We start from the raw sequence: 14,514 nt of genomic DNA on the forward strand, positions 1-14,514 counted from the left end.
GATCTACTCCTCTGCGAAAGAAAAATCAATCCAGAAGCAGCTCCCTGTTCTACTCGCCAGGTCTTATTACAAACAACTGTGGGTCGAAGGTCAGGTGGTGGAAGGAGGTTGCTTCCTGTAGTGATAAGGAACCTGGCTGTGCAGTTTGACGTGGACTTCAGGTCTGGTCAAGATGATCAAACGGAAACTGCAGAGGCTGAGTCGAGGCCAGGAAGAGCTGGATTCCTCTGACAGGGGAAGTGAGGAGCAACACGATTTGGAGGGCTGACCTTGTGGCTTTCGCATGTCTCCTCTTTATAAATCAAGATGGCTGCATCATGGCAGAGCAACTTTAGTTAACAAAGGGGAAAAATAGTATGTTTTTAAAACGGTGTCCTAAAAAAATGAAACAACATGGAAGGAAATCTATCCTACCTTAAAGATAGCGCAAAGTAAAATGACTATTTAATGCATATACACAACTGCACCCAAAACACATTGGAGGTTTCCAGTCCTGGTTCATGACAAGCACCTAGCCCTTTCCAGCGGCTGTGGTTAAGGGTCTGTGGTGGCTTAATAAAGTCTCCCTCCATCTATTTTAGTGTCTCAGGCCGAAGCAAGTGTGGGGGCTCCCACGCCCGTGAGCCCTCCCAGGCCTCAGCGGAATCATGTATACATTCAGCCGACGTGTTTACGCCCAGGCTCTCCAATGTGTTTATATATGTTTACTTTCCGCTATTTGCTATTTACATTTTCTCACTGCCCCCAGCCACTCCCGCTGCCGTTTGGATGATTGTATTTGTCTGGCTCCCCAATGGCGTCTACGTAAACCCCCCCACCCCCCCCAAGCGATTCGGCAGCCTGATAGGCCCTCTTTAGAGGCCCCCCTCTGTTTCCAACTGTCTCTCTTTACCCCGGTGATTCCCTGATTGAAGGCACCGTCATGCCCCTATTGGCAAGCATCCCTGCGTCGTGCGGTGCGATCTGTGCCTGCGTGGTTTGCTTGGAATAGCGTGCATCATTTCCAAATGGAGCCGACGGCGGCGTCCGAAGCACTTGATCAAGCGGCAGGGTCCGGCGGCTGCGCCTCCGTTTTGATGGAGCGCTGGAGGAATCAGGTGTGGCTGGGATTCCAGCACAGCACAAAGCAATTTCCCATTTCCAAGGGGCCACATGCTGATAGATGCAAGTTAGAATAGCAAACCCCCTTCTTCACACAAACACTCACACACACACACAGACACACACACACACACACACACACACACACACTGCTGTCAAATCTGCTTCTCATATTCAGTAAGAGAGGAGGGTGAGAGGGATATAATCCGAAGCACAATGGGGCCGTGCAGCGGGCGGAGGAAGTGATTTGTTTTTCTGCTCGAGTCTGTCAAGTGTCGTTGGGGCGGAGGCTTGAGGTCACTGGGCTGGCCTGTTGACAAACGTCTCGGGCCCCCTGTTGCTCACTATCGATTTCCTCTTCTCTCCCCTTCTCAACGTCTCTCCGCTTCTGAACCGCAGAGCACATCAGGTTACTGTGACATATGAAAATCTGTGCAGGCATATACATGCCTTCACATTGACATGGACAGACACAGACACACACACACACAGGCGCACACACAGACAGACACACTCATGCGCACCAACATGCATTGATGACTGCTGTAGACACACACTCACGAGCCATATCAAGCACACTGACATGCACACACAGCACACAGCACAGCGCCAAGAGAGGAGAAGGAAGGGGGGGGTAACATGAAGAAATTCAAAGCGTGAGGCTTGATCAATCACAACGGCCTGCTGCTCCCCACCCACCCCCCCCACTCCACCACCACCACCCTCAGCCCCAAACCTCTCCCCTCACACGATCACACACACACACACACACACACCACATACTATCAACCCCATCCCAGCCTGCCACCCTGCAATCGATTCTCATAGAAATTTCATGAACTTTAAACTGTGACTGACAGGCAGGCCCGACCCCAACTCAGGATGCTAGCGCGGCCCCTTTTAAGAGCGGGACGAGCGCCACCGGGGAAGATGAAGAAGATCCACCACCCCCCCACCCCCCAGCCAGCGGGACTTCTCTCCCCACAGCATACACTTTTAATTAGGGCGAGAAAGCGTTCGGTCTTTATGGCTGCAATTAGGATGACGGAGGTACGTGACTCGACCTCAATTTACCCCTCTCTGACACCGCAGGAAAAATGAGTGGGTTTTTTTTAGGAAGGAGGTGGAAACAAACGAGTTGCGTCTGACCTCACTACACACCTCAGACACAAAGCGCTTTTATTGCTTCTTGTATACGGCCAGGCCCGAAAACCTTTACAAATGAGCATAATGAAAGTATTATACAATTACACAGCTTTCATCACGGGTATGCTCTGACTGTGGTTCTCAGACAGCGCATATCTATCTTCAGACAACAGGCAGAGGCTTTAAACTTTTTGATGGGCTCTGATGGTGCACCCCGGGAATCGCTGCCCGTCCTCCGCAAAAGGAGTGATTCATTTCCTGAATCAAAGGAAACAGTTCCCTTCTCTCAAGCAAAAGAGGACCTCCGGAACCAAAGTCAGATAATTAAGCGTTGCAGTGGGGGAAACTTTAAGCTGGGACTTAGAGCAGAAGAAGATAAAAAAAAAACAATAATAACTCTTGCGGTTGGGAGGCCATCACTTTGAGGCACGCGTTTTTCCTGGACGTGTCAGTCAGCTTAATCAAGGCGCCACAGAGGCAATTATCCACGAGATGATTAACATATCTAGCCGGCGAGGCGGATGCGCTCTCTAATCACGAGGGTTGCGTCACAGTGTCTCAGCGGAGACTCCGCTAGCAGGGAGACGCGACAGAAGGGAGTGGGTGTGTTTCTGTCACCTCCACTTCACTTTCCCTCTGATTCCCTAACTGTGCCGCCTATCTGATGTTCCCCACTTTCATGTCTTCAGCCTGGCGACGCATCTGAGTTAAGTTTGCCAGTATGCTCAGGGAGTCATGGAAACACAAACAAAAACAACAAAAGTGAAACGTTTGCGTCTGACGCAGCGCCACTTAGCTTTGACATTGTTTGGTCCTCATATTAAATATTCCAGAGCTACACCTCCTAGTTGTTCTCATGTGTTACTTTGATAAGAAAAAAAAGGATTGTACTATTTAATCACCCCACCTTCCAAAACATATACAAATGAATGAATCCAGAGTTAGCTTAAACAAATGGTTGTGGTTGTGGTTGTATAAACCTAACCCTATATGACATGAACGAGATTGGGATACTACTTCAAGAAACATATCGCTTTTGCCTTGGGCTAAATATAGGAAAACGTACCAAAAAAGGGGGTCAGGACCAAACCCATTACTCAAAGGGAGTCATAAGTGTGAGGCCCATGATATACCTTGAGATGCAGGAAAAGGCGAAACATAACGACGCGCATGACGCAATGCGTTGCCCCCTTGCGCACCATGTTCACTAGACCTTCAGATTGCCTCGTGGAACTTTCCGCTAATGTGTTCCATGTGTCCGCCCGAAATAAGAGGGAAAGAAAGGTACAAAGTGGACTATTGTTTTCTCCTTAGCGGTGACAGAAGGCCTCTCGCTGCAGGTCCCCACTCGAAGGAGCCAAAACTTGGGGAAATGGCCTTTTAGGAAACAGGCAAACAGCCGACCACCACTCCGAGGGGACGGCATCATAAAAAAAGGGGTTTTAGTAGCGTAGTTTAAAGAGCGCGTGTTCTTGGTGGCGCCGGGCTTTCTAGGCGAAGTGAGAACAGAACCGAACACAACAGCCGGGTCCGGCTGCCAGCCCCGGCACGGCAGCACATGCCAGCGGGCTGCCCTCTTTTTCCCTCTCCCTCTCTCTCTCCCTCTCTCTCTGCTGCCCTCTTTTTCCGTCTAACCTCATTTTGGATCAGCACCGGAACAATTGCTTCATGTCAGACCTGATCCAACAAGAAAAAAAAGAAAAAAAAGGCTAAAGGGCTTTGAAGTTTGGCCACCACAACCAGGCCCACAAACTGTGCTGACTCGATCATCTGCACAACGTCAGGGCTTGCTCTGGCTTTCTCTGATGTAAAGGTGGCCCTCTAACACCATTTATTTCCCTCCCTCTCTCCCTCTCTCTGTCCTTTACACTCTCTCCCTCCCCCTCTCTTTCCCTCCCTCTCTCTCTGTCTCGAAACCTCCCATCTTGTTTTGCTCTCCGTGGTTAGCATTAGCGCTTTCCCTCAGACAGTCAATGACAAATGCTAATCATACGCCAGATTACCCCCTAGCCACAGGTGCAGTTTGGGCGCTAGCAGAGCGGTAGCTGCTATTCCCTAGCCTGCCTTCACGTGGGCACAGAGCCCATTACTTCGTAACAAAGCCAATCAGGGCTCAGGGAGCACCTCTAGCCCCCGCTACCCCCTGCTCTAACGCCACAGGCTCTCTGTCTCAGGTTTGAGGACATGCTCAGACTTGCGCTCTGCTCCCAGAGGCCTGCAGCCCCTGATATTGTCACACTCTGCCACCTCCTCTGTGTGTTCAGGGTCAGTGTAGCATGTCTGATAGGAGCTCTCACAATGTCTGCGCTGACTGTGAAAGCTTATCAACTTTATGTCTTCTTATCTATCTATCTATCTATTTATCTATCTATCTATCTATCATCTGTAATCTATCATCTATATATCCATTTATCTATCTATCTATCTATCTATCTATCTATCTATCTATCTATCTATCTATATATCTATCATCTATAATCTATCATATATCTATCCATTTATCTATCTATCTATCTATCTATCTATCTATCTATCTATCTATCTATTTATCTATAATCTATCTATCTATCTACTATCTCTCTATGTATGTATTTTTGTTGGCTTGTCTCCATTATTCAAACAATAATGCATGACAACTTTTTAGGTGACAATCTAATTACTGCGTACGCACTGCTGGCTCTGCTTCACTTGAAACTACTCCTGCTATGGGCAGAGATTACAATACTGGTGGTGCCCACAATAACAAACAGTAATTTATTCCTGCTTGTGTGCTGCCTGCGCTGGGGTGAGGCTGGGCCCATGCCTCCAGTCTCAAGGCTTGTAATGCATAGATCAATGTGGCCTGGGGGGAAAGGGAATCAATGGGTGCTGAGTTATTGCAGTATTTGGCTACTGATTTTTAGAGAGCTGTGTTTTCCCAGGAAAGTCAATACCTCCAGGCTCCTCACATTCATTTCTCCCCAGCTCAGAACCCCCCCCCACACACACACACACACAAACCACCTCCCCTCCCAACCCCTTTCCTGGAGCTAACACCTGGGGAGACAGGGCCCCCAGAGGGAAGCAGGAAGGGAAAGAGAGAGAGAGAGAGATAAAAAGCGAGTATAAAAAGCAGAACAGAGACAGCATGAGTGAACGGGTGTAGGAAAGAAAGGAAAAACAAACAAAGAGTACACTATGAAGGCTTCTCTATCAAAAGAGGACAAATACTACATGGCTGATTCACTATTTAAAATATTATGATGCATGATGAGTTTTACTCCCCCCCCCCCCTCCCCTCTAACAAACATGAAACCTCTTCCTCAACCAAACAATAACAATTTTATACTTCAAGTAAGTAGTCTCAGTTGAAGCACATATCTGAGTTCTCTATATAATATGCATTCCGTTGCAATTACACCGTATCATTATTTCAGTACACAAGCATTAGTGCTGTGTTTATATACAAGCAATTGTCATGCAATGAGTCCAATGCGACATTGAATAACTGCATAAGTTGTAGTATAGTATTTGCATAATGGCACAGGAATGAGGGCAGTGTGAAGTGAAACACTTGACTGTGAAATCCCCTTTCCTTTAAAACAGGAAATTCAGAGGGGGGCAACTTGTCTCCAGCTTCACAGAGTGGTCAGGAGGGACCGATTCATAGCTCAGAGAGTTTCTTCTCCTTCCCTTCCTCCATCTGCATCAATGCTCCCGGCATCGGTATCAAAGTTGCCAGGCAAAACTGCCCCCGAGGGCAATTGTCTAGGCATGGTTTCTACTGATGCACACAAACACGAATGCAAACGTACATGCACACACACACACACATACACACTTCTGCTGAAACATACACACACACAAGCGGACACTCAAATGGTTGGAATATATTTGTATGATGGATTAACTTGGCATACTTTTTTTTTTTTTTTAAACGCCAACCATTTAAAATGCAAAGCAAAGAGAATTGAAAAGGGATTGCTTCATATGGCTGACTTTCATTTGATAATGTTAATGTTTTTTAATAAGAATCCCTTAATTCCTCTGACCCAAATGCAGGGCTTGCAGACGTTCGAACTGGCTTGGTTTCGTTTGGAATTGGACACAGCTTGATAAAAAAAAAATGCAAGTTTATGGGCCCTGGAATGCTAGTTTGGGAGATGAGCTCATTGGGGCATATGGGAGGTCCCTGGTGGAGAACACATCATCGAGTTTGGATGCACTCTCGTTCCTCTTCAATTATACACAACTTGCCTATTCAGTATTTAAAAGCCTGCTTCATTTTGCATTCATGAATATCACACGTCCCTGGCACAATAAATAAGTTGCCGAAGTGTACGTCGATGCATCCACAAAAACTAAAATATGTATGCGTGAATCCAATTTGCTTTGCACAACAAATGCCTTGTTCCGAGGGGGGGGGCTGTGATGAGCCCGTTTTTCTTTTGTCTTTGTCCTGAATTCATCACATAGAATATTAGACGAGGTACCGTCTAGCAATCATATTAAGCATTTAAAGGGAAAACAAGATGATGTTCTGTCAGAGCGTTTTTTTTTTTTATCTATATGACCTATAGATTACGTATTTACCCCTTTGATCTGAAGCACACACACATACACACACTCCTCCTGTATGGACACATATACACACAGAGACATCCCCCACCTAACCACACACACACACATAATACAACACACAGTTTAACTTTTAAAAGGTAGACTCCGACTGATTCCCTCATTCCAATTCAACCCCAAACCACATTTTTCTTTTGAACTGCGGCTGTCTGTCCTTACGGATGAGTAAAAAAGAGTCTATTCACAAAGCACTACTCTTAAAAAAAAGAAAACAGCTCCGAACAGCTGTCAGTCATATCCCACACAAAAAAAAATGATCAGATATTAGCATGGCAAAAGGAATCAGCGGAGCCAAGATGGACCGTCTGCCTCCATTGTAGGCCTGTCTCCCAACTCTCTGCTTATACACACGTGAATGAGCGGCGGCTTTGAACAAAGCAGGGCGAGGGTAAAGAAGCCGACAGGAGATAAACCTCATGTTTAACAGAAAGCCTTAACACAGTCCCTGCCTTTATGCCGACCACACTGACATTTACTTATCGGACCAAACAGTCTTCCATCTGACCTTTCGGCTACTTTGAATGGCATCAGGATTATTCTGATGGAATAATCGGCCTGCCGTTATAAGAAAAGGCGGTGATTTTACTAAGTGATACTCCAGTCCAGCATGGGCTCGCTCAGGCCGAGAGGACACAAAAGTGAGGACGTCGACAAAAGCCGCGGAGGACACTGGGGTGATGAAAACAGCCCTGACCCGTTCTATTTGGGACTCCAATACCAGGAGAATAGACATCATATGGTGTAAATAATAGCATAGCTTAGATGAGATATCAAGAAAAGAGCACCAAATAGCAGAGACTCTGAATGACTGAAACTTTGACAAGGAGAAGAAGAGGAACAGGAGACGCTGACTTACCAGTGTAGACGAAGCGTCCTGGTGCTCCTTTGCAGAACTGCTTGGACTTGTAGGAGAGTGTGACTTCCACCACCCCGGGGATGTGCCTTGGAGGAGTCTGAACCCGAATGGCGTGGGGTGTGATGAGCTGCAAAACACACACACACACACACACACACAACACACACGCATTTACTATCCACTGTTCAATACACGTGCCAGCCCTTCAGATGCTCTCGATTAAAAAGGTCTCACCACAGCCTTAGAATATCTTTGTTGCCATGCCGCTTAAATCAACCTGACAGTATTTCCATATTCTTATGGGTCTTTTTATCTTTTATTCAGAGATGGACTCCCTCCAGATGCTGAAATTTTAATGGTCGAGCGCAAAATTGCTGTCACATAAACTGTTATCTGAGCACGCTTTTCTGTCAAATACAAAATGGTTGAAACTCTTACACCTCCAAGTCTGTGGTTCTGCTATTGTGTGCTCTCACACCTGGGAATAACTTGAGAAAATACAAACAAAAATACAATTTGTACATGTCAGGCGTGGTGTCTACAGACACAAGTGTGTGTGTGTGTGTGTGTGTGTGTGTGCGTGTGTGTGTGTGTGTGTGAGTGTGTGTGTGTGTGTGAGTGTGTGTGTGGTGTGTTTTTCTGTGTGTGCTGGCACGTATGTGTGTAGCATGTGTGAGAGTGTGTGTGTGTGTTTGTGTGTGAATGAGCATGTCTGTGTGTTCTCACACTTCCTCTACGGTAGGGCCTCACCTCACTCCAAACCAGCATGGTGCCAAAGACCACCTGGAGTCCGTCAAAGAAGTTATCTCCGATGATGATGACGGTGGCTCCGCCGGTCGTCCAGCCCTCGCTGGGACTGATGGCTTTAATGCAGGGCGTGGCTGCTTCGGAAAACAAGACAAAGAAACGAAAGGTTACCACGCAAAAAAACAAACTAAGTATCACAGACTCAAATCCACAGTCCATTAGAATTCTAAGCGTAGAGATATGCATCAATAACTGTAAACGCGAAGCATCTGCTTTCTGCTTCAGTCCAAGGGGACTGGAGACAGCGCAAGAGTTTGAGTTATTTTGTCAGATTTCCTTCTCGACTCTTCTTTCATGAAGAAATTAATGAGAGATGAGAGCCTCTTACCGTAAATGCGAAAAAAAAAAAAAAAAAAGAAAGATGAAAATTAAAAACTTTTATAATGTCTCTGTTTCTGTCCTTTTCTCTCTCTCTCTCTCTCTCTCTCTCTCTCTCTCTGTGTCTCCCATTGTCTGCAAATCAATACCACTCAATGCTTTTGTCTTTAATCGTAAACAAGGCTGTCTCTGACTGGCCAGACTGGAGACAGACAGGACGACTGACCTCCAGTCTCCACTGTGCGTGGAGGGGGGAATTGATTTGTCGCAGCCTGGCAGCTCCAGCAGTCGCCAGAGTGGAGAGCAGCTTAAACGCCGCCCTATATTACTGCCCTGGCCCAGCGGAGCCGGATTGCCAGCTAAAAAACCATCAGGGCTGCAGATAGGCTCACACTTTCCTCAGAGCGGTTTTTCGACGCAAACTTTTTAATTTTTTTTTTTTTTTAGGCCTACCTAGGTTGTTTGTAAATTACTTTTTGGTCACAAAAGTAAATGTTTTTTTGCCAAGCAGGGGAACGGCTAACACCTGTGTGGATGAATAAAATAGCAGCAAACGCGGTAGGCATCCCAGCGAACGTCACAGAGGGAGCACAGGAGAGATTGGAACATCTGTCTACCTCTCTGTCGAGATGCACCCTGAAGTGTTTGGAAAGGAAGCCTGTGTTTTTTCCCAGAATGCACCTCTCACCTATCATCTTCACGTTTACGTCTACGGAGAGTGTCTGTGGTGTCATATCTGTTGGTAGAACAATGAGTTGTTCTTCTGAGCTCCAACCCAGGCTGAGTCTCCGCAGAGAGGCTGGAAGCATACATCACACCTTGTGATGTGATGTGATGTGCATGTCCCACCACAGAACTGATTAGGTTTCCACCGCACCTCTGCATCAACTTTCATCTGACACATCAAAAGCGGGCCATCAGGCGTCTAACCCACAGACACACGCAGGTAAGCGAGCCACCGTTTCATCTCGAAAAACGCCCCCGTCGTGCGGCCCTGCCACCAACCATATGCTCCGGCCATATCCCGTGTCGTCAAGGGAAGCCTGCTGGAGCGCTGCAGAAACTCCGGGCCGTAAAATCCCCCCCCCCCCCCCACAAACACACTTTTAAAAACTTTTTCATTTGGTCCCGGAAAACACATCGACTTGGTCTTCACGGAGAGGCTTGACGGCCTTGACGGCCTGTCTGTCTGCCTGCCTGCCTTTCTGTATTTCTGTCTGCCTGCCTGCCTGCCTGCCTGCCTGTCTGTCTGTCTGACTGCCTGCCTGTCTGTCTTTCTGTCTACCTGCCTGCCTGCCTTTCTGTCTGTCTGCCTGCCTGTCTGTCTGCCTCCAGAGAGATAAGCACAGAGGGGGAGAGGCTGCACTTCTCCCTTCAGTAATTAAGTGACTTACCTTCAGATGGGTCCAGGCGCCGGGCCCTTCTGCCATGTTTGGAGTTGTTGTGCACAAACATGTTATCTGAGACGGCCAGCACGTGTCCGTCCACATTGACTGTAGTGGAGATCACCACCTGAAGGAACGTGGACATTTGCATTTCATTATCGAAGCAACGGTTGTTGGAGTGTCTGTACAAAAAGTACCTCATGAAATGGAACCACATTTTTTTAAACGGTCTTACCTGAAATCGCCTCATGTCTCTGGGATTACCGGCATTTTTCAAACAGTTTTGGTTACACTTGAGGAAGAATTTCAGGAAGAATCTGAAAAAGACACAAAAATACAAACAAAAAACTCAATAAAAAAGTCAACATCATTCTGAGAGGCAATCATAATCCCAGTCACCTGTTAGCTGTCACATGAAACATGTAGCACATCCTGACAGCAAAAGAGCGCAAATAAATATTCACACTTCTCGAGCCTTCACTACCTAAGCAACCCCTCAGTGACAGATCATGAACATAAATTCCTTGCGTGATCTGGTGACCATGAAGACATGGTGTGCAGATATATGGTGCGCAATTAGACACAGGTTTTGATTTTTCATTCTTTATTGGGGTGCTGCGCCGAACTCCAGGTGTTGATTTACACGTATTTTCACTCCACCAGAGTGCTATTGATTGGGAAAGGATATCGATGAGGACGTGCGGTAATAAGACAGCGCGGCTGGAGGTAGACTTGAAGGCATACAGTAAGAATGGATTGCAGCCTTAATGCATTTCCCCGCTGCCTGGTAATCTCCACGCATCCATCTACTGCTCCATAAACCCCCTGTTTTGATGGAGCGCTTTCTTTTTAATTGCCACATTATCACAATAATAATCCGGGCAGTTAACAACCGGCAAGGTCGCAGACAGGCATGTCACATTAACCACAGGATAACCTCTTCCACCGTGGCCACTACCGCCCACCCTCCCATCGTCTTTCTCTCTCTCTCTCTCTTTCTCTCTCTCTCTCTCTCTCTCTCTCTCTCTCGCTCTCTCTCTCTCTCGCTCTATTTCTGAAGGAGATGCTGGCAGTACAAATGGCTGTCATCTGCAGACTGCATTGATTTCTCCCTAATAAGACTGTAACACTATCTTTAACACACACACCCACACATACACACACACACACGCACACTGGCAACCTAGCCCATTTTCAAAACCTCACTTATGTCATAATCACAGTATCACGGAATATACTTCTAAGCATCCCCTGCAACCTTGCACGATTGATCACTCTGAAAAGAGAGCAACAAAGTGTGTGTGAGAGAGGGAGAGAGAGGGAGAGAGAAAGAGAGAGCAAAATAGAGATAGAGAAGCACAGAGAGAGAGAAAGAGAGAGAGAGAGAGAGAATAGGGTAATATCAGAGGGAGTCCTGTTGCTCGAGAATTATGGACATTTCGTAATCACACAATATAGGAAAAAAAATGTCTGCTCTATTTAGCTGATATCGACTGTCACTTGATCTGGGGTGCACGGAGGGCTACTAATGCCCTTTATGGCCATGGAATACAATAATACGGGGAACCCATCCCCGAGCTCCATTCATATGATATTGGAGTCCTTGGGAGAAGAGATATGGATCAATAAGGATTGAATTAAAACGCAGCAGGAGACAAGGTCTGGTAAGTGAACCTGCACGCCGATATTAGAGTAATGGTGTGTTTATGGAGGGTCCAATTGAACTGCAGGGCAGACACCCTGAGAGAGAGAGAGAGAGAAAGAGAGAGGGGGGGGGAGAGAGAGAGAGAGAGGGGAGGATCTGGGGCATACCCTCTTGCCAGCCCCCAAACCATGGGGGGGAGGTTTAAACTATGGGCTCTGTAGTCCACCAAGCCACCGAGCCACTCGTTTTTTTGTTTTGGTCAGTGCGTGAAAACGGGGTTGAAAAAAGAGAGGAGGGGATAAAAAGAAAAGGTAGGGATGGAGGGATGAGAGCGAGGTCCGCGGAGGAAGAGAAGAGCACGTGACGTGCTCCGGGTCTCGCCGGCTCAGGCTTCTCCATCTGCCACTGGGCAAGAGTTGACAAGGAATGAAAGATTCCGGGTCTCTTCCTGGGAAAGAGAGAAAGAGAGGGAGAGGCGGCAGTGCCAGATCAAAGACGGCTCCCTTTGGAACGGTTCAGGGACGGATTGGAACGCGGAAGGACGGGGGGGAGGGGGGGGGGGACTCAGAGCTTGGAGACGACGGGGCTGGGGCTGAGGCTGAGTGATAGCTTATTTGGGGGGCAATATGGCGGAAAAGATGGGGGGGGGGTCAAAGGTGTGTGTGTGTGTGTGTGTGTGCGTGTGTGTGCGTGTTTGTATATATGCATGAGGTATGCATGAGGTGTTGTTTGTTGTGTGGGTTTGTTTGTGCGTGTTTGTGTGTGCCTGAAAGAGACACTGTGTGTGTGTGTGTGTGAGTGTGCACATGTACATTTGTAACATATGCTTTACAAACTCCTCATGGACATCTCTTCAGCCTATTAAAGACTCACATAAACTGTGGGCTGTCAACAATAACCAGGACACAGACACATCAGGACACCAAAAGGAGGCTAGAGACAGTGCACATGGATGAAGGGAGCAGCAGTAGGAAGGAAGGAAGGAAAGAGAGAGACCGTGAGTGAGAGAGTAAGGCTCTCTCTCTCTCTGTTGAACCTCTCCCTCTCCCTCCCCATCTAAAACTTATTAAAACACCATAAATAATTAATGTCCATCTAGAGCCAGCCCTCCGTTATTAGTTTCACCCCCCCCCCCCCCTCCACCTCTCCTTCTCCCTCTCATTCTCCTCCTCCTCCTCTTCACTCGTCTCTCCTCTCCTCTCTGCTCTTAAAAAGTCAGTAAAGATAATGAGGGAGTCTGCGTCTCTGTTGTAAGCCCTCACCTCATTACGCTGCCCTGCAATCAATTACAAGGGGGATGTGTGGCCCTGTCAGTCCCTAATGTGCGGCCGACATGGTGTCAGGAATTACGGCTGGCCCCTGGACTCCACTCCCCTGTCCCCAATGGCTGCCCACCCAGCCCACCTCACATCTCCACACACTCCAATACACACACACACACACACACACATATTCACACATGCACACAGACATATACTGTACATATGCTCCGAAAAACGACACTACAGGGTCCATGCATTTTTCAAACACAATCTCTCTTTCCCTCTCTCTCTCTCTCTCTCTCTCTCTCTCTCTGTCTCTGTCTGTCTCTCTCTCTCTCTCTCTCTCACACACACACACACACACACACACACACACATAAACACAGACAGGATCTTACCCCTACAGCCATAGAGAAAAGTCGAGGACTCTAACCTCATGTCTTTGAATCATGTAATTGAATCTTATCAAAGGTTTGATGCCTCATGAAGACTGTGTGGTTCAGCATAGAACCATCTGCAGCACTTGAGCATCTCTCTCTCTCCTCAGCCCCCCCACTCCCCCCCCCCCCCCCCCCCCCCACACACACACACACACACACACATACAACGGCTATCAAAGCCACGAAACGATAGTTGAAATTTTAATGTCCAGATAAGCAGACCTTAAGAGGGTGTAATGTGTGAAGACCCTAGCTTTATGTCACACAAAGAGGAGTAGTAGTAGTGGTCCTATAAGGGCCTCTAAGAGAAGCTTGGGCTGAGCCCTGTGAGATAGTGAGCTGTGCGATGCTTTGTTGTGAGAGAGAGCGAGGGATAAAGCATGCTCTCTAAATGAAGAGGCACACCCATGAAGCTCACATGAGCTGTGCACACCAAGCCACAGAGCAGCCACACAAAGAAAGCCCTCTCAGACACTCTTACACACACACACACACACACTCACACACACACAGACACATGCACACACACACACACACACACACACACACACACACACACACACACACACAGTCCATTCACTTGCTGCACAGACACACACACACACACACACACACACACACACACAAAGACACACACACCTCCCCTCCCTCAAGTCTCTCACTTATTACGTTAGGCAAGAAGGGGGGGGAAAAAAAATCAATATTTCAGCAAGGGTATTTTTAAAAGCTGCCGTGGTTTCAATTCTCAGCCACCATTTGCTTTGAGCGTCTGATGCTTTCTATGAAAGGGCCCGGGCCCTGCTGTGACGTTTCAGAAATGAGGGATGGGAGGCGATCGCCAGCGTTGGCACCGCATCAGATTACCACCCCGGAGTCTCTGGGCTTTAGAACACGCCTTCAGAGCCCAGGCTAATTCAGCTGGACAACTATTGAATGC

At 47.5% G+C, this 14,514-nt stretch overlaps 1 protein-coding gene across 2 annotated transcripts in view; it reads right to left on the reverse strand.

The window, feature by feature from the left end:
* Nucleotides 1-14,514, reverse strand: part of LOC308367329 (transcription factor COE3) — a 99,924-nt gene that overhangs the window by 25,600 nt on the left and 59,810 nt on the right. For both annotated transcript variants that reach the window (XM_080841218.1, XM_080841217.1), the window contains exons 7-10: nt 10,466-10,547; nt 10,240-10,357; nt 8,471-8,604; nt 7,721-7,847 (exon numbers count right to left, since the gene is read on the reverse strand). In XM_080841218.1, coding sequence (XP_080697344.1) covers nt 7,721-7,847; nt 8,471-8,604; nt 10,240-10,357; nt 10,466-10,547 — 461 coding nt within the window. The remainder of the gene's footprint in view (nt 1-7,720; nt 7,848-8,470; nt 8,605-10,239; nt 10,358-10,465; nt 10,548-14,514) is intronic.

The sequence above is a fragment of the Sprattus sprattus genome (genome assembly GCF_963457725.1).
Source record: "Sprattus sprattus genome assembly, chromosome: 6".
NCBI classification, from domain to species: domain Eukaryota; kingdom Metazoa; phylum Chordata; class Actinopteri; order Clupeiformes; family Clupeidae; genus Sprattus; species Sprattus sprattus.